Source organism: Pyrgilauda ruficollis, unplaced genomic scaffold (assembly GCF_017590135.1).
Source record: "Pyrgilauda ruficollis isolate IOZ18807 unplaced genomic scaffold, ASM1759013v1 scaffold115, whole genome shotgun sequence".
Lineage (NCBI taxonomy): Eukaryota > Metazoa > Chordata > Aves > Passeriformes > Passeridae > Pyrgilauda > Pyrgilauda ruficollis.
Genome location: NW_024509766.1, coordinates 911,618 through 931,820, shown reverse-complemented (window position 1 = coordinate 931,820; position 20,203 = coordinate 911,618). Strand labels below are relative to the sequence as shown.

General features: G+C 48.2%; 2 protein-coding genes across 2 annotated transcripts; one reads left to right on the top strand and one right to left on the bottom strand.

The window, feature by feature from the left end:
• The first annotated feature begins 1,286 nt into the window (after window positions 1-1,286).
• Window positions 1,287-11,595, top strand: LOC121360852 (guanine nucleotide-binding protein subunit alpha-11). Its single transcript, XM_041480976.1, has 6 exons — window positions 1,287-1,468; window positions 2,507-2,661; window positions 3,351-3,479; window positions 4,671-4,800; window positions 5,554-5,707; window positions 7,258-11,595. The coding sequence occupies exons 1-6, from the start codon at window positions 1,322-1,324 to the stop codon at window positions 7,446-7,448; spliced, it is 906 nt and encodes a 301-aa protein (XP_041336910.1). The 5' UTR covers window positions 1,287-1,321; the 3' UTR covers window positions 7,449-11,595.
• Window positions 11,596-16,109: 4,514 nt separating this feature from the next.
• On the bottom strand, window positions 16,110-18,791 carry LOC121361819 (granzyme E-like). Its single transcript, XM_041482866.1, is given in 6 exon segments — window positions 16,110-16,247; window positions 16,628-16,840; window positions 16,927-17,068; window positions 18,361-18,535; window positions 18,613-18,689; window positions 18,691-18,791. Coding segments are annotated over 6 exon segments (846 nt in total).
• Between the last annotated feature and the right edge of the window lie 1,412 nt (window positions 18,792-20,203).

Sequence of the window (20,203 nt, the reverse complement as noted above, 5' to 3'; positions counted from 1 at the left end):
CTCCAGGTCAAAAGGATTTGTATCACTGACATGATATATTTTGAGTTTTTGGTCTCGGTATTCAGGTGAGCTGGGCCACTGTGTTAGAGAGTGTGGGTTTTTTATCAATATCCTGCATAATGGTAGCAAATTTTAGCAGATGGAACAAAAGCACTCCACAGCAACGTAGTGGTGTCCATTTAGGCTGCTGAAATGTGGAGCTGAGCCCATCCCAAGGGGGACCTGGCCCGGGTGTCCCCTCCACAAAGGACTCTGCGCACGGAGCGATGTCACCAGGGACGTCCCACTTGAATTGTGAATTTAGCAGCTCTCTGTCACTGCTTGGATGCTGTCTGACGGCGTTTCTCTCTCCTGCTCACCCTGTTAGAAAGTTCCCACTGTCCTTTGGTATCATTCACATGCCGAGTGACACTCCTGTGGGGCCATAAATGTAGGAGTGGAAGGACCTGCCCGGGTGACGGTGCAGGAAGCGCTGCCCTGTGCCGTGTCCTGCCCTCCCATCTGCTCCCAGCCCGGCAGTAAAACCTGAAAAAGAAGGAAGAGAAGGAAGCAGTGGCCTTGCTGAGCAGGCTGCAGCCCGTGGGGACCCAGGCACGGCACCGACAGCTGGAGCAGTGGCCTACTCTGCTCTCCCTGCCAGACGCCATTTTTAACTCCCTCGCATCCAGAGCAGGATCGCAGCAATCCTGCCACAGGCAGGGTGTGGGCTCAGCCCCGAGGAGCAAACCTTTTGTGCTGCCTGGTTTGTTCATGGCAGATAGAGTTTCTTGAGCTCAGTTCTCCTCTAGAGTTGATTTATTTTTTTCCTGTTGCGTTTGGTTCTTCCTTGTGAAAAGACGCGGCGCGTGTAAGGCAAAGAACGTTTTGTGCCAAATTAGAACAAAACAAAATTTGCTGTTTGCTGGGCTTCTCCTGGCCATTCACTGCTGAATCTGTGAGAGTGTGTCCAGGCCCTTCCTGGCTGGTTGTAGCATCTTGCAGGAGTATCTGGGAATAGGTCAGGTGTGACGGGCAAGGGCCTCTTGACGCAGGACGTGTGGGAGTGGCTGTAACGTGAGATTTGGAATAAGTACCAGAGCTACTTTTGAAGGCTGCTGTAAAGGACAAGGTGTCTTCCTTCCATGCTGCTGGGTCCCTAACCATCCAGGCTGCCTTTTTATCAGTCTGGGAAGTGACAGAAAGAGGGTTGGGAGTGATGTGTGCTTGGGTGTAGCGATAGGAACTTTCATCTCTCATGGATTTTGCTGCTGCTGGCTCCTAACTCACTCTCTTGCATCCTGTAGGCACTGGGGAGAGCGGGAAAAGCACGTTCATTAAGCAAATGCGTATAATTCATGGCTCAGGCTACTCTGAAGAGGACAAAAAAGGCTTCACCAAGCTGGTGTACCAAAACATCTTCACTGCCATGCAGTCTATGATAAGAGCCATGGAAACCCTGAAGATTCTGTACAAATATGAACAGAACAAGGTAAGTTTGTCAGTTTTTGCACATGTCTTTAGTCAGTGAGGATTTTGAGTTCTTGTTTCTTTATGTCTTTTTGCACTGCAACCTCAACCTCCCTGAACTCTTTTCTATAAACTTTTTATGACATTTTCTTGATACCCAACTCCTTTTACTTGGTTGTGTTGAGGGATTGAACAAATTTGCATGGTCGGTGTACTGGTGTGCCTAGTGAGTGGTGGGAGCAAGGGATTGGGACATGAAGGGATAGGAGTGGTATGATTTTTACTCATGTCAAGGATTCAGGGTTGTTAAATGTGTTGGCATTTTCTTTGCATTTATCGCTGTTCTTATTGGAACTTGAAACTGGCAAAATATATGCTGGACCCAAAAGACACAGACCTGTGCTGGTAGTTACCCCTGGTTCTGTTTTTCTGATAGCTACTGAACAAGGGTACAAACATTTCTTGGAGAATTTCAGTCTCAACCACAGAAACATACTGATTTTGGGACCAGGAATTAATTTTAGACAGATCTGATCTAAATTATTTTATCTTTTTGAGGGGGAGGACAGTCAGAGTGAGGGCATGCCAGGAAAAGAGATTTTTTTTTTTTAGCATATTTTGCTTTTTTTAATCCTTAGCATCCTTAATATTTTGAAGTTGTGTTTTATCTGACCTGTCACATGGTGTCTTGGAGCTGATTTTGAATAATTGTTTGTAGGGATTAGATGGTGCCTCTTTCCTGTCTGTGGTGGGAATAGGCAGAGTGTGAGAAAGCTTTGCCTGTGTTTTATGTGAGGCATGGTGGAGGGGTTCTGATAAATAAAATCTGCCAACTTTTGCTTGCTATAACTTGTGCAGAACTTCCCTTTGGTTTTTATTTACTGGGGGTATTGGCAAAAGCCCCTGGGTGTGGATAATCACCTCACAGACACCACAGGCTGTGCTAGTTACTGTAGTCCTTCCTTTGCTTAGCCATTATAGGGTGAGTGTTTTTATGCCCCCCAGTTTTGGGGTTTTGTTTTTACTTTTTCTCTCTTTTCTTCTTCTTTTCAATCTCCAGGCCAATGCAGTGCTGATCCGAGAAGTGGATGTAGAAAAGGTCATGACATTTGAGCAGCCATATGTAAGTGCAATTAAAACATTGTGGAATGACCCTGGAATACAAGAGTGTTATGACAGGAGAAGAGAATATCAACTTTCTGACTCAGCTAAATAGTAAGTATACAATCACTGGCATGCTTGTGGTGGGAGTGATGCTCTAACAAATTATACCTGTCCACATTTTATTTATTGAAGTCCAGAGTTTGTTTCCTTATCATTTGCTGCTTTTCCTGAGAGTCTGAGGTGTTCTGGTGGGTGTAAAGGTGTTCCTGCATCTCCTTCAGGATGTACCTGAGGCCAGAATCTCCACATTATTCCATCTGTATTGATCCTGGCTCTTGGGCAGCAGGAGTGCTGCTCCTTCTCATCAAGTTTGCCATGTGTAACTCAGATTTTATTAATTACAAATCCATTAAGTTTGGCAATGTACAGAGGATGTTTCTACGTTTATGAGTAGAAAGCCTCAGATGAGACTTGATCCTGAAACATAAAGCATCTGCTGTGGTTAAACTTCCTCTGCAGTAAAGATTGTCTTCCCCACTCCTATAGAGAGTGGATAAAGTTGTTTTTAGTGTGTCTGTTTATCCTCCAAGGGGGCTGGCTGGTGAATTACTGTTCCCCAAAAATATTCTCTGTTACTTTTCCACACCATATTTAAAATCATTCAGACAAGTTCTGCCTTTCTCGTTAGGCTACAGAAAGACTTCATGTAGCAATTTGTACATCTGTGTCTTTATGTGCTGCAACCTAAGGTAGTTTTTTCTTTTCCCTTTGTTATTTGTTTTCCACTGTCCTGCTTGCAGCTATCTCAGTGATGTGGATCGTATTGCTACCCCAGGATATCTACCAACTCAGCAAGATGTGCTACGGGTTAGAGTCCCTACAACCGGGATCATAGAGTACCCCTTTGACCTAGAGAATATTATCTTCAGGTACTGGAGGTGTCTTCATGTTACAGCTGAGCTGGGGCAGCAGGGAGATGGTTTCAGGAAGGATAAGCTGTGGCTTGCTTCAGTGTGTCCACATGGTTTGAGTGGATGTGGGATGGATGCTCTAATTGGGGTGGTCTGATGTTTTGGCTGTCTCAAAATTCAGAACTCAACCTGCTTTTGAATCAGTGACACTTCACACCCGGAGAACCATCTTGGTGTCCTTCCTGGGAAGGATTGCACTCCTGAAATTGTGGTTTGTGAGGCAGCTGAGGGATGTGTTGAGAGCTGAAGCCACCAAGGACTGACAGTTTTTGTGCACAAATGCTTCCCTGTACCCAGCACCTGCTTGAGAGCTGGTTTTCTGTGCCTCCCTTGTGCTCTCAGGGTGGCACCAAAACCTGCTGCCTGTGCTGCTGCAGCAAGAGAGGGTCTTTGCAGGCTGAAGCCAGCAACTGAGCCTGGCATGACCTCAGCAATAGGCTGAGCTCAGCAATATTCCTGTGTTTCTCTCTGGTGCTTGGCTGCTCTCTGCCCTCCCCCACCACAGTGTGGCATTGCCAGAGAGGAAAAAAGGAATCTGCATCCCCTCTCTTAAACCATTTGGTTACAGAAATGCAGAATTCTCCTCTCCCTGTTCTGGTTTGCTGACCTAGGGAGGAGGTGTAGGATTTTATCAAAGGTGAACCACGTGTGGCACTTGAGGTGAGTGCCAGAATAACTTTAGTGTACTGTACAGGTGGGACTTGAAACTGAGAGGCTGAAGTGCTTGACTGTTAAACAGCACATTCCAGCAAAAGTGTAACAACTAAAGAAAGATTTGGGTGGGGGAGAAGCTTTGAGGCAAGCAGGTGCTTTAATTAAAAATAAAAATAGTTTGCTCATGTGACAGAGCACAGTTTTGAAGGACTTGTCTTTTCAGACTCAGGGCTGCTGCTGAGCAAACCAGAGCAGAATGCAACAAAAATGGTCAAGGGTGAATTTGGCATCGCTCACCTGTGGCCATTCTTTCAGTTTGCTGTATTTCTGGACCATATTTTGTAAACTTGATGGTTTTGTTAACAGGCAGAGCTGTCACATCCCTGTGCCAGGGTAACAGGAATGGTAAAGAGCCAAATTAATTCTCCTTGTTTGCTGGTCCTTTGCATTCAGAGAACTGCATTCTGTGATACTCTATGTACTTCTCTTCCTTAGAATGGTGGATGTTGGAGGTCAGAGATCAGAACGAAGGAAGTGGATCCATTGCTTTGAAAATGTGACTTCCATCATGTTTTTAGTAGCACTTAGTGAATATGACCAAGTTCTGGTGGAATCTGATAATGAGGTGAGCCAAAGAATGGGAACTCTGCAGGAGGGAGGAAGGAGAGGAGGAAGAAAGGGAAAGAGGGAGGAATGTCTTTGTAGTTCCTTGAAGGCTGGTACCCAGGTGCTCGGTGCCAAGTTGGATTAGCTGCTGTTATTGGTTTTGGCCTTCAGTTCTTGTTGCAAAGGGAACACGAGCCTCTACAGGTCATGATGTCCCTGAGGATGGAAAAGGCAGAGGGCATTCAAATCATCTGGACTTCTCAAGTGAAAAATGAAATTATCTGAGGAGTCCCTTGTGCCATGCACAGCTCCCAAATCACCCCTTCCCTTCCTGCACTGAGTTACTTCAGGCTTTGCTGTCTTGTGAGGTGGTGACTGCACTCTTTGAAGGTGCAAATCTGAATTTTGGCACTTGCTAATAGATCAAAAACTTGCTGTTAGGTAACAATAGTTGCTCTTTTTCTAGTAGTCAAAATATGCTCACAAAGTATCATTGGATGGTCCTCTCACATGACTGTTAAAGCATAAAATGACTTTTAAGTCTTTTGATGTGAAAGGTTTGGCAAATAAATGAAGCTTGAGTCCCTCAGATTTTGCATTTCCTTTCCATTTACTGATCCAGCTTGAACCAGAATCTTGAACCTGGGTGCCAAGTATTTTGTGTATAATGTTTGAGATGCTGAATTACTACAGATCTGAGTGCATGTGCAGGCAGCAGAAAGGCATTTTAGTGCTCCTCTGTGAAAACAGGCCTTTCTTTTTCTGCTTTCAGAACCGGATGGAAGAGAGTAAAGCTCTCTTTCGAACCATTATAACTTATCCATGGTTCCAAAACTCTTCTGTTATCCTCTTTCTCAACAAGAAAGATTTGTTGGAAGACAAGATCCTGTATTCCCACCTTGTTGACTATTTCCCAGAGTTTGATGGTGAGTGGATTTTAAGAGGGAACACTTGGTGGGGTGGGGGTGATTTGGTTAAAACTTATTCGTTTTTTAAAGAACACTCAGATCTAGAAGTGGAGACATTAATTGGAGAAAGAATGCCTACAGCAATAAGAAAACATCACAAAAATACCTTTATCATGCATAGACAAGTGGAATCTGATGGGATGATCAAATAATGAGCCTCTCCTAGATGAAGGATTACCCCCTCCAATATGCACAATTAACTTGTACCTATAACCAGTTTCATACTGGTTTTCTGGACCTTTTAACCCTCTAGTCAAGAGGTGACTTTGAGTCTTTGTTTTGAGAAACCAGCTGGTCAAATACCCAAGTTGTTTAAATGATGGTGCTAAAAAAAATGTTCCTGTAGCTTGAAATTCTTATTAGCATGCCATCTGCTGTTGTGGGAAAATAATATCTATGTGAAACAGAGAATTTCCCTTCTGAAACAAAACTCCTTAGCCAGAATATTATTTCAGGCTCTTCAGCTGAGTGCATTTAAAGCTGGCTGGTAACACACCTGTACAGGGCTGAAAATGAAATCAAAGTGGTGGAGGATAAATCAGGCAATACTCTTCTTGCCATGCTCTCATGTATTAATTCTGTAATTATTTGCTTAAAAAATATGAGGTAAAGGAAGAATTACTGTCTTGCAAACAGCTTTCATCTTTTAGAGGACCAGTGAAGTTGCTCTTGGTGTGTCCTCCCACATCTGGAGTTCCTGCTTGGAGCTCTGGTGGGAACACCAAGTTTTTCCAGCAGGCTGGGAGTGGCTGAAGAGCTCCTTCCCAAATGGGGAATGGAGTTTGTTGGGTTCCAAACTTCAAATGGAGCTTTAACAGCTGGAGACAGATCCCAGCTTCCTGAGGTCTCGTGTACTTCCATTTTTTCCTGCAAGCAGCTCCTTCAAGGATGCTGCATGGCCTGTAAGTTGGAGGTTGCCCATCAGATTTCCTCTCAAGAGATGGTATTTGCCATGCAACAACAGCAGTCCTGTGAAAGAAATTGCAGTAGGTGACTATTTTCTGGGGATTTGTCAGCAATGTGAATTAAAAACTGGCCCAAATTCCCACTTTTAGCTCCTGTGAGGTGACCAGCTGGATCAGAGTGACTGTACTTTTGACTGGCAATAACCCTTGTTTCCAGAATTCACACTTGTGTCTTTCAGCCTGTGAGATCCACCTGTATATTAGGAAGAAATGTACACCCCATTTCCATGGGAGAGCATTTAGTGGTGTCTGTCCAGCATCTGCCACTGTTTCCCAGTGGATGCTCCCACCCTGGCTTGTTCCAAGGTCTGAATTCCAAAGCAGGGTCTGAAGTGACCCATCAAAACTGCAAAGTGCCCAGTGCCCTTGTGGGATTTGGTTAGACAGCTGAAAAGCATAAGACACTTCATCTCTTGGAGCTTTGATCCCATAAATGATCTTAATTTCTTCTTTAAAGCTCTGTAACCCATAGGAACAAAGTACTGCTGGGTCTGGGGGATGCATGGGAGTGAATCCATTCACTGGTGTCTCTGTTTGCTGCAGGCCCACAGAGGGATGCACAGGCAGCCCGTGAGTTCATCCTCAAGATGTTTGTGGATTTAAATCCCGACAGTGATAAAATCATCTATTCCCATTTCACATGTGCCACAGACACAGAAAACATCCGTTTCGTCTTTGCAGCTGTCAAGGACACCATCCTACAGCTCAACCTGAAGGAGTACAACCTGGTTTGACCTGCTCTGCTCTTGCCCCTTGAGAGGCTTCTTTGTGAAGAAAAGACAAAAAAATGAAATTTTAAATATGACAGGAAAAAAAAAAAAAAGTTTTAATTTTTGATGATGTAATGATTGCAAATTGTCTGATCTGTGGAGTGGCAAGTGCTCGGTGTTATCCTGGAGTCTCATGTCTCTGTCCACAGAGTAGTTGATTTCATATTTTTAACAAATTGCTTTTATGTCACAGTTAACGGGGATATGCCTCATTTCTTCAGCACCTTGCTTACTTCTTAATTTTTGCCAAGCAGCTAAGGCAGCCTCATCTTGATCTTTCCTTTGTTGCTAAGCCACTTTTTTTTTTTTTTTCCCCCCTTTCATCCCCATGGTATATGTAGAGAAAAACAAAAATCCCCAACACTTTCCAGCTGAGATTGTGAATTCACTGGACTGTGGGAGTGCAGAATGCTACTGGTCCCTTTGCCTTGTGCTATAGGGTGCCTCTGGTGTAATTTGCTAATCCTGCTTCCTTGCCCTCCTTCTTTCCCTTCCCCAGGACACGCTCCATGGTTCACTGTGATGAAATGTTGGGGAGGAGCGATTGCTCTCCAACTATTGTGCAAAAAAAAAAAAAAGAAAAAGGCAAAACAAACAAAAAAAAAGCCATCACTTTTCCATTCTTTATATGTTCTGAGTAATTTTTTGTTATCAATTATAAAAGGTATGGAGACTGTGATTTTTTTTTTAAATTATTGATGTTCTATACATAGTTTGCTATGTGTTGCTGTATTTTGTTCATGGACTACAAATGATGGAAGCTCTTGGAGCAATAGCTGCTGAGCCTGGGGAAGTGCCTGACTGTAATTGTTCTTTTTTTAATTTCATTTTTATCTCTTTTTTTAATTTCTTTTTTTATTTTCTTTCCCCACACACACAAACACATCCCACCCACACCACAAGCACGTGGCCATGTGTGCACAAGGCTCAGTCTGCAGAGAGGAACTGTTTTGTTGGGTAGAGTTTTTGACATCAATGAGCAACTTCTCTATGCAGCAGTTACCAAAAGCACACTGAGTGGTTGTGGCATTCCAACATCAGACTTTGCCTGGATTGAAAACCTTAGTCTCGTGCCATCCTCTAGGTCTTTTCTTGCTGCCTAATAGCAATCAAGCCTTGTTTTATTGCATTTTGTGCCAGTGTGTGAATGACTTTGTAAGAATTCCTCAGCCTTGTCCAGCTTGCAGAGTTTCAGAGAGGACCAGAGCTGGAGGGTGGCAGGCTCTGCTGGGATTCTTACTTGGGGAGACTGAGGATAGCTCTTGGAGGGAGCAGCAGTTCTGTCCCTCCTGTTGATGCATTCCCCTCTGTGTCCCTCTTTGGAGGAGTATGGGATCCTCTTTGGAAGACTTGCACACATCCTTGCTGCAGGGTGCCTGTGATCATGTTGTTAGCAGTGGTTAATTGGTAGCAGTGGTTAATTGTTAGTGGCTGCTGCAGAATCCAGAGAGCCCTGCCCTGGCTGCACCTGGTGCAGCAGGAGAGGAGGAGAGAGGCAGCAGCACTAGCTGGAAGGCAGAGTGGATGTAGTTGTGGATTCTGAATGCCACCTGAACCTCCACTGAGCAGGAGGAGGTGAAGCCTTTGCACATTGAGAGCTTTATTTTGCAGGAGCTGAGGCAAGTCAAGGTGCTGAAGGGCTCCTGCCAGCCTGGGAGAAAGAAGTGCATTGGCAAGGCAGGGAGAGAGAGAGTGGGAAGCAGGAGGTGAGACCCACGTCTGGACGTGTGTCAGTCAGCCATCACTGATGCTTCTGTTTCAATTCCAACAAGTAGCATTGGGTCCAAATTCTCTGGATCAACCAGATTGCCCCCTTGAAGGCCGCCAGTAGAAAAAAGACTAAACGAGCTGCACTGTTGGAGGGGGCTGTTGATATTTTGTCTCTTTTGTAGACAGAGCACTACATCAGTGTTTTGCACAACGTTGTAAGAGTAAATCTAACTGTCTGAGATGCTTAAGATGCTTTGATCTAGAACACTAAACTATGGAGGGACATAATTTTGAATAATTCTGTTGCTAGGTCCCTCATTTTCCAGAGTAGCCGAGCGAAGCCTCTGTGTGCTCAGAGCAAGCTCTGCTCCAGGTGATTACAGAGCTCCAGTTGGAACAGTAGCCATGGGACCAACAGTTGAAGAGCCAGTCTGAGTGGTGATGCTGAGGGAAACATAGCATCTCTTTAGACTAGCCATGCTCTGGACTGCATTTAACCCTTGGGAGGAATGAGGAGGGATTCCCATGTGTCAGACAGCTTTGCATCAATTTTACTGCTTTTTTTTTTTTTTTCATCTTTATGCCAAAATGATCCAGTTTGTAGAAATTGTCTTATAAAGAGGAATTTATAATCATCTTCATGTATTCTAAGTGCTGTTCCTCTGAAGCAGACAGCAGCACCAACCTCTTCTGCTTCTGTGATCCTTTTGTAAATGGTTCACACTACAGCTGTTGCCAGCAATGAGCCTGGCACTGAGATACACAGGTTCTTGGAAAATAACTTCCCAGAAGTTTCTCTTTTCCAAGGTGAATGATGGTGGTACTTCCACTTGAATCAGAAACTTTTTTTGTCTTGTTTTGTACCTTCCCCTTTCTTTAAGAGCTGCTGCCCTGGCACAGGAGGAGGGATCTTGGCATCTGTCTCTTGCAGAGTGACTCTGCATCGTGGCAGGCAACTGTGGGAGGCTGTGGGCACAGGGATTTAGGGAATGTGCTGTACCTTGTGGGGCACCTGCTTGGGGTGGCTGTTGGCTGAGAAGTGGCTCGGGGCAGGGAGGGGAGGGAAGGGCTGGGCGTTGCTCAGTGGCTCTTGTTGAGTCCTGAAACCTCCTCCTGGACTGGGGTAGGAACGGGTCAGACCTGTACACGTCACCTGGAGTTGTCTGTGACTGTATCATGTGTGAGAAGATAGCAGTGTTAGCACGTGCTTTCCTTAGTAAGCAGCTGCTTGTGTGCCTCCAGCTTGGCCAGTGAAGTGTTCCTGCAGAACTGGCTCCTGTCTCTGTTGGCTGGCAAATGCCTGCCCTAGCAAAAGTGCCAAACCTTAAAACCAAATTTGCCTGTATCAACCTTTCTGAAAGTGAGGCCTGTCAGAATTCTCTGCAGGTTGAGAGTGACTTTCAGAAGAATGGTAAAATTAGGTTGTTGGAGGGAATCCAGAGTCTGAGGAGTTGGGTCTCCTTGCTAACCTCTGCTCCTTGTGCACTTTTAATCATTGTTCTGTTGAAAAAAACCAACATACTTGGAACTAGTTTGAAACTTGAAGTCAGTGAGCAGAGGACCATCCCTTTTCCTTGCACCATTCCATGTGGATTGGCTACCTGGTGAGCAAAAGCCCCTTCCAGCTGCAGCGTGTCAGCTCCTGCCCTTCCTGCCTCCCCCTTCTCCTCGAGTTGGATTCTTTGGTCTCTTGTTGTTGCTTCCTAGCAATGTTGGCCTTGCGTTCAACTATGGTTTTTCTTCATGTGTTTTATTGGTTTAAAAAAACAAAAAAAAAAAAAAAACAAAAAAAGACAAAAAATAATTAAAAAAAAAACAACAACAACAAAAAAAAAAGACAAAAAAAAAAAAAAACTTCCGGAGTGTGCTGACCATTGTATTGTCCTGTACAGAGCCCAGGTCGTTAGAGTCCAGCAGAGATAAAGTGTGTTATGCAGCACCCAGTTTTTTAAGAGTATGGTTTGTGCCAATGCCCCTTCTTTAGTAGTGCCAGAGACTCTTTACAAGTGCCAATGTGGTGGAAATTATTTGGTTATACTTGTATATTATAGGATCCTGATTTAAGACAATTTAAACATTATCCTATTTAAAAAGAATACTATATAAAATGCTGTTTTTAAACCTTGTCATTTGCAATGCATGTATTGTTGTGCGTGTTGGGGGGCGGGGAGGGAAGAGGGTAGGGTAAAGGAGTTTCTGAATAAGATGCCCAGTGTCAGGATCTATTCAGACTCCAAACTGTCTCATTCCAGTCCAGGAGTGTGATTGTTTCTTGGAATGATCCCACTCTGACTGCTGGGCAACACGCTTATTACAGAAATATCTGATGGAAATTGATTTTCATATCTTTCTCCTGAAATAAACTCTCTGTTTGAAATTGGAATAAATTTTGTTCCTAAAAGCCGTGGTGGTTGTGTGTGTGTTTCTTCTCTCCTGTCTTCCCCTCTCCTCCTCCCTGGTACCCTGTGGGAGCTGCAGCTCTGCCTCCTCTCAGAAAATCAGGATTCTCAGGCATAGAAACAAAGCATGTTTTGGTAAATAAAAGGCATAATAGGCCATAATTATATATAATGCACTGTGCCATTAACTCTGAAATGTGAGCAGTGTCTGGCTGGGGGTTTAAGGTGCAGGGATGCAGTGGTGGCATCTTGATTTGAAGTTTTCCAGGATTTTGGAGGAGGATTGCTGAGGGAAGTTGTTGGTGTTTGCTGCTGCCTCTTGCTGTGGTGTCAGCCCGTTGCAGGCACAATTCCAAGCAGGATATCTGTTGCCAATAGCAGGAATGTTGGTGGGACCAGAACTGCTTCCAGTCTTGTCTGTTAGAAACAGAAATACGAAACATGGCTTAAAATCATCCCTGAAGGAGTCCAGGGCTGGGTGACTGTGAAAACTTCCACAAAGAGATTTCCTGAGATGGAGTTTATAGAGCTTAATTCCTTTTCTCTGGGCTCATTCTCCAGGAATGTTGCATTAAATCAGCTGGGAGTGGGTAGAGATGGCCAATTTCCTCTATGTAAAGGTTTCCTGTGTTTTCAGGAAGCTGCAGCTGAGGATGTTCTGCTCCCTTCAAGGTCACTTAGCACAGGTGAAGCTGCAGCTCCTGGGCAGCCTGAGACATTTTGTTGGCTCCCACCAGGAAGGGAGCAGTGGTGTGGTGGCCAGAGCACTGGCAAGGACTTGAACTGTCACTTTTCTAGCTTCGGATGAGTTTTTGTTGCTTTTCTCAGAGGCTCTGTCCCCTCACCAGCTGGGGAGCAGTCAGTGTTCGTGTCCTCGGTCACATGTTGTGCTGCTCTCTGCAAAGAGCCAAATAAGCTCTGTTTAAACAAAGCAAAGCAACAAGCTGAGGCTCTTCAAGGAAAAAACAAAAAAAAAAATGAAGCTTTTAACACCCAGTATTTCCAGCTGGGTGAAAATACTGGGTGTTAAAGGCCTTTTGCAGCCTGCAGGAGTGCCAGGGGCTGTCCCTGGAGCAGCCCAGGGAAGGAGGCAGCTGGAGGGAGCAGCCCATCAACAGCAGGCTCACACTTGCTGCTTTCCCAAGGAGCACTCCAGCCCTGGTGCCTTGGGAAGGCTGAGCTAGAACAGAGACCAGAGCTAAAGAATAAAGTAGGGATTTATCAAGAGGCCTCAATGGATCTACCTTGGGCAGCATGGCACAAAATGGACAACAGATCACGGGGTCTCTCACTTTGATCAGTTCTGCTCCATTTGCAGGTTGGAGTTCATTGTCCAATTCCAGCTCCAGCCCATGCAGTCCCATCCTTCTTGTTTTTCTCTCTTCAGCCCACACGGTTTGTGCTCTTGTGCCTGAGGTTTGGATCATCTGTCCTTGGTCCCCAGCTAGAGCAGGAATTGTTTTGTCTCCCTGCTCTGTGCACAGAGCTCACCATGCCCTGATACGAACCCAGACCCACACACTAAAGCAGCACAGAACCTGAAAAATAGAAAAGCTAAACCTGAGGCATCAGCCCGGGCTGGAAAAAGCTTTCCCAGCAGCACAGAGAGCTCCTCCTCACCTCCAGCTCTGCAGCTGGGGCCAGAAGCTCTCAGCTCCTCCTGTGCCCATCCTGCCAGGAGAGGTCCTGGGAACATGGGAGGCTGTGTCATGAGGCACCTCCACTGCCTGGATAATTCCTTTGGCCTCCAGCCTGCTCCAGAGGGAGGGACTCAGCAAAAAGGGCTGCCAGGGCTGGGCTGTGGGCCAGGGGAGTGTCCTGATAAGGTGAGCTGGCCCAGGGCTGCTGCAAATCGCTTTAAACCTGGCCACTGGATGTCCCTGCCCTACCAAAGCAGGTCCTTGGCGTTGTGCTCATGGGTAAAGCAGGCATGAAGGAAAGAAGTTTTCATATTTTTCATATTAAAAACAATCCCATGTGAAAGGAAAAGGCAAAGAGGAGAGAGTTTGGGATTTGCTTGGTCCTTGGACAACCATCATCCTCCCAGCAGGAGGAAACTCTTTCCTTTGAGCATTCCCTTTGCCCTCTGGGGAAGAGAGGGAAATACCTGTCCACCACAAAAGTAAAATGCCATGTGGAATTTATAAAGCAGGAATATAATCCCTCCCTCCTCTACCCCAGGTCTCTTTGTGTGTTATCCTGACCCCACACAGGGCTCTGAAGCTGATGTGCAGCTCAGGAGCAGCTTGGCCTGTGGAATGGCAGCTGCTGTTGGAACAACATTTCTGTCAGGAGCTTCTTGAGCCCTGGGCTCAGCCAGGGCTTGTCCTACCCCAGGCTGTTTCCTGTGTGCTCTCCAGTGATACCAGTTCGGTATAATTGTCCTCCTGCTGCTTTATCTCCTGCCACGCAGCCTGACCAGGAAGTTAAGCCTCCACAAGCAATTTTTGTAGCATCTCCACCACTGTGGGTGGAGAACTCATGGCTTTTGAAGAGTTTTTGTGGCCGGACTGTGACAGAGACTCCACACTTGGGCTGTGTGGAGCTTCTGGGTAACCCCAGCTGCTGAGCTGGGTGAGGATGTGGCTTGTGAGGGACCTCAGCTCTGCCCAGGGCTGTTCTTTGTCCTGTGCTCTGCTCCTGGAGCTGCTCCTCCCTTCATCTCAGGCGAGGATCTGTAGCTGCTGGCCATGGAAATAAATGGTGTTTTGATGGAGCTCCCCAAAGACAGGTCTCTCCTGCTCTGCTGGTTCCCATCCTCCCTCCCAGTGACTCAGGCCTTTGGTCTCCAGCTCCCCAAGAGGTGACAGGATCTTTGCACAGGATGGGAACTTCTTCTGGGCAGGATTTGGCAGAATCCTCAATAGAAAAGAAAAAAAAAAAAACTCTCTGCTCAATGTCAGCTTCGCAACCCTTGCTTCAGGGCAGAATAAACGATGTAAAGAACCCTGGGGGGAAGAGGTGCCTTTCCTCAGCTCAGCCATGAATTTGCTTCCAAACTGGAGGAGGTGAGTTGTATTGGATCAGTTTGGAAGTTGTTTAGAGACAGAACCTTGAAGAACACACCCTGTTGCCAACCCAAAGAGGGCACTCTGGGCATGGAAAACTCAGCAGAAATGTGCTAGAGGTGCTTTCCTTGTGCAACATCACCCACAGCAAAAACCACTGATAACTCTGCTCAGCTGCAGCTTTTCTTAGTCAGGTGAGTGACCTGGGGACTTTTAGACATTTTGAATTATAAGGTTTGGAAAATATTTGGAGTCTTCACATCTTTGTCCTCGTTTTTTGTATCCAGTGCTGCCACAGATGTTGGAATGGCCTCTGACAAGTCACCTTTGGGCAGAGGTGAGCGTAAGGAAAGGCAAACACTCCCCAGAAATGTGCTTTTGTAGATGAAATCCCAAACATCTGACGGAAGCATTTGAGCTCCTCTTTGCTGGGTCTCTTGCCAAATCTCCAGATTAATTTCCTCAGGTTGCAATATTTTTAAGCTCTATTGTAGAAAAGGCAGGGGTTTATATTTTTGTCTTAACCCACAACACGTAGAAATAAAATGTTTCCTGACTGTCAGGGCATGGTGGGACTTTGTGGTTCCTCTCTTTGCTGCCAGCTTCCCTCAAAAGATGACTCAGAGTGCCTCAGTGAGTGACAGAGGTGCACTGGGGGGAGGAAGATGCTGGTTTGGTGTGGAATGGCAGCCAGAGCTGGGATGGGGTAGAATTGAGAGGGGCCCATGGGGGAGAGGATGGGAGAGAGGAAATCCCCCCCAAGGACCAGCCTGGAGGTCCCTGGAGGGAGTGAGGAGAGCCCCAGCCCTGCAGTCCAGACTGCACATCTGCTCTGGAGGTTTAGAGGGCAGAAAAGGGAGGCTGTTGGTTGGGGTAGAAACCTCCAGCCAGGGATTCAGCTCTTGGAGCTGTGGCTTTTTCCTGAGCTGCTCAGCACTGCAGCCAGGGGCCCAGAGAAATCCAAACTGCACCAGAAAAAAGGCTTTCAAATGCTGATGAGATTTATTGTTTTTATGTGCTCTTACAACACTGGAGCTACAGGAGAGGGGAGAGAGGAGGCAGCAGGTTTCAGAGGGAGGGACAGCAGTAGTGAAGCTCTGGAAGTGTCCTCCTTGGAGCCTGGGCACTCCTGTAGCCCAGGGCTTGGGCAGAGGACACCCAGACATGGCACAAATGACAGGCTGCTCTGTGCATCCCTCTGATCCTCGTGCATCCCCTGAGGGTTCCAGACACCCCCTCAGCTGCTGGCACCTCTCTGGGCTCCTCTCCAGAGCTGGAGCCACAGAGGGCTGAGCCAGGGCAGCAGTGAAGGAGCCCAGCGTGCAGAGGGGACAAACCCAGCCAGGGCACCCCCTCTGTGCCAGCCCAGCGCGGGCAGAGCTCGGCCTGGCCACGGAGAAGTCCTTGCCACATCCACGAGGAGCAGTGGCAGACGTTTCCAGGGAGAAAGGAAAGGAAAGCTGGTGAGGACAGGGCTCTGGAGGGCGAGCTCTGCAGGGGGAGCAGGGTCACGAGGACTTCATGACACTGTTGATCCAGGGGAGGAAAGGGGCAATGTGTGTGTAGAAGCCAGGCCAGTTGTTGTGCCTGTAGGAGAAGATGCCAAAGGCTTTGTTGTTGCAGACCAGAGGATCCCCAGCATCACCCTGTGGAAAGGAGGAGAGAGATCAGTGCTGGGTGGTGGGAGCTGCAGGGAGGGAGGGAGGCTGCAAACATCAGGGCAGGATTTCCCCAGCAGGAGCCTGGATTCAGTGCATGGGGATAACTCTGCCCGCACAAGGGGCTGGTGACAGCTTTGTTTGGTTCCCAGCTGGGGCAACACTGAAACTTCATTTCTGCCCTTCAGCTGGCTCCAGATACAAAACACACTCAGACCAACAGTGAGGCTCAGGGTGAATCCCTCTGGCCAAGCCATTGCTGGGACTCCCAGACCCTGTGCCATGAGAAGACAAGGATCCTCTTCTCCTTGTGCTTTGTCCCTGGCTCAAACCTCGCCCTCCTCCTGCTCCTCCCTGAGCAGACTGACCTTTTCAGGTACCCTGGAGGATCTGCTGCGGCCGCAGATCAGGTTGTCAGCCAGGCCTGGGTAGTGGCTGAGGCAGTCCCTCTGTCTGATGATGGTGACAGTGGCTGTCCTGTAGCCCCAGCCAGCCACGCTGCACTCGGTCCCCCCCCGAACTTTGGATTTCTCAAGGGAGATGGGCCTGACGTGGCCATTGCTGGTGGCATTGCCATTCAGCTGGGCAAGGGGACAGAAAACACAGAGGTGAGGCTTTGCCCTGGGACCCGCTGTCCCCTGCAGCTCAGCCCTGCACATGGGGTTACCTTCAGCAGCAGGATGTCGTTCCCCTCCCTGGGGCTTGTGAAGCCTGGGTGGCAGTGGTACTCCTTCACCTGGAAGGTTTGCCAGCTTTCCTCTCTCCTTTGCAGCGTGTGGGCTCCCAGGATGACAGTCAGAGGTTTGTGCCTGGTGACATCAAGCGCAGTGGTGTCACCAGCTTGTCCCTGTCTCAGCTGGGGACATCGAGGTTCATCCCCCAGGGCATGGCCAGCAGAGTGCAGTTACACAGTACAGTGTATATGGATATTCCCTATGCACAAAATCTATTATCCAGCACTTTTAAAGAAGAATGGTGGGAGCAAGGAGCTCTGCCAGTGAATCTGCCCAGCCAAGAGGCAGAGCAAGCTCCCACCTGACAGACCAGAGCTCTGCAAGGGCTCCTTTATGTCCTTTATCTCTCCTTTATCTCCTTTATCTCAGTGCCCAGACCTCAAACTGGGCACACTTGATGCAATACTGCTGCTTGTTCTGGGCTCCACAGCCCCATGGAAGTCCATGTTGTTCAGGATCCTGGATATTCAGGATATTTCAGGGGCCCTTTCAGGATATTTCTCTGTCCTCTACATCACCTGCAGAAAGCGCTGCCTCAGGAGGATTGGAAAGGACCTTGGGTGTGTGCAGTCTCCCAGGTGAGGCTCAGGCCTCCAGGCTCCTCCCTTTTGCTGCCCAGGTGTGGCACTGGCCCTGAGCCTGGCGCTGGCACGGGGCAGGGCTGGCAGCCCTGAGCTGTGTGGGGGGCTTCTAAACTGATGTTCAGGAGCCTGGATATTCAGGATATTTCAGTGGCCTTTCAGGATATTTCTCTGTCCTCTACATCACCTGCAGAAAGCGCTGCCTCAGGAGGATTGGAAAGGACCTTGGGTGTGTGCAGTCTCCCAGGTGAGGCTCAGGCCTCCAGGCTCCTCCCTTTTGCTGCCCAGGTGTGGCACTGGCCCTGAGCCTGGCGCTGGCACGGGGCAGGGCTGGCAGCCCTGAGCTGTGTGGGATCCACACCCTGAGCTGTGCACACCTGGAAAAGCCCTCCTGCCCATCCACACCCCAGCTGGAGGGGTGGAAAAGGGCTGGGCAAGCAGCTGGAGTATTCTTAGGAATATAGGAATATATTTCATAGGAAATAATTGTGCCAACAAACAAGCTGGTGGCAGAAAGGACAAAGCCTGACAGCAGGTCAGGGAAGGAGCCACCCTGACCTCCCATTGCTGACATCTGGGGAAAAAAATGAGTCAAAGAGGGGGAAAAAATCAGGGTAAATCAGAGTGTGGGCTGGGGAGGGAGAAGGGGCTCAGGGCTGTCCCCAAGCCCTGCCCTGCCCTGTCCTGCCTGCCAGGGAAGAGCCAGCTGAGGCTGGAGGAGGGGGTCCCCAGGCCCTGTGGGGCTGACACCTCTGTGCAGGTGCTGTGGGCACAGCAAGGACTTACCCGAGGCACTGGGCTGCTGTCACCACCCAGCCAGGAGCCAGCAGGAAGCCTCCACAGGAGTGGTTGTCCTTCCCCTGCAGAAAGGCCAGGTAGGGTGTGGGGTGTGTCCTGGAAGGTGCCTTGGCTTCTCCTCCTCTCTCCCTCCACTTCCAGGGATAATCTGCAATGGATGGGGCTGGGGGTGAGGTTTTTGGAGGGCGCAGGCTGAGATTTATCCTTCCCCAAGCCTCTCCTCCAGCCCACTCTACTTACTGCTGCTGACTGGGGGGCACATCACCAGCAGGAGGGGCAGCAGGAGGCTCTGCAGGTGCTCCATCACAGCCTTCTGTGGACCCCTTCGAGGTGGAGCAGCTGCTGGGGTCTCGTCCTGCTCCCAGCAAGGTTTTATAGCCTGACACCAGACTCCAGGAAACCACAGAAATCAGACTCATCTGAAGAATCTCTCCACAAATTGCATGTCTCAGCAGTGTGAGAGGGGAATTCAGTCAGTCTTGGCTTTGGGCATCAACCCACCTCCATCACGGGTCTGATCTGAGGGATCTGACGTCCTTCTAAAGCCAGAGCCAATTGTAGAACTTTGTGTTTGTTCTGGAAGCTGTGGGCAATGCACCCACCCTCACCTCTCTGACTTCCAGTGAGCTCTTCCCTCGCAGCTTCTATTCTTGCAAACCCTCTTGATTTTTATCACAAACCCCACATGATTTCTTTCACCTGATGCATCAGTTCCATCAGTTCTAATGATGCCTTGTGAAGGCTGACCTAGAACAGAAGGTGGACAGAGTTAATTAATAAGCAGGGATTTATTAAAGGGCCTCAATGGATCCACCTTGGGCAGCACAAGAGCCCAGCCAGGGCTGCACCCAAGATGAACCAAAATGGTCCCAAAATGGACACCTGGTCATGGGGTCTCACATTTTTATAAGTTCTGCTCCATTTGCAGATTGGAGCTCATTGTCCAATTCCAGCCCCAGTCCATGCAGTCCCATCCTTGTTTTTCTCTCTTCATTCCACACTGTTTGTGCTCTTGTGCCTGAGATTTGGATCATCTGTCCTTGGTGCCCAGCTAGAGCAGGAATTGTTTTGTCTCCCTGCTCTGTGCACAGAGCTCACCATGCCCTAATACGAACCCAGACCCACACACTAAAGCAGCACAGAACCTGAAAAATAGAAAAGCTAAACCTGAGGCATCGCTAAAGGCTGTGCAGTGGCAGGTGAGGACCCTCCTGCTCTCCCTCAGGAGCTGCACTCCAGGCTAACGGAGCAAAATCACCATGGATGTGTTTATAACATGGCACTGATGATACTGGGAAGAAATCCTTCCCTGGCAGGGTGGGCAGGGGCTGGGATGGAATTCCCAGAGCTGCCCCTGGATCCCTGGAATGCCCAAGGCCAGGCTGGACAGGTCTGGGAGCAGCCTGGGACAGGGGAAGGTGTCCAGGGGTGGAATGAGATGACCCCCAAGGGCCCTTGCAGCCCAAACCATTCCGGGATTTTACGGCGACAGCAAACCTCGCACATCCACAGCTCACCTGTGACGAAACGGGGCTGAGGCTTCCTTGCTGCCCTCACTGCCAGTAAATCTGCCTTCCCCTGCCTCCCGCGCCAACTGGGCAAACCCCAATTTTAAGCTACAAATTGCCACTCTCGTGCAAAGCCTGCAGCAGCTGGAGCTTCAAGGAAAACCCTGACGTGACAAAGATTCATAACGCACAGATAAGCAGCTCAGCCTGTTCACTTGCAGATTTCTGAGCCGATAGCAGCTCTGAGCAGAAGCCCAAACATGGACCCCTCTTCCAGGGCAGCCTGGGTGCTGGGGGCAGAGCTGACACATTTCCCTTCATCC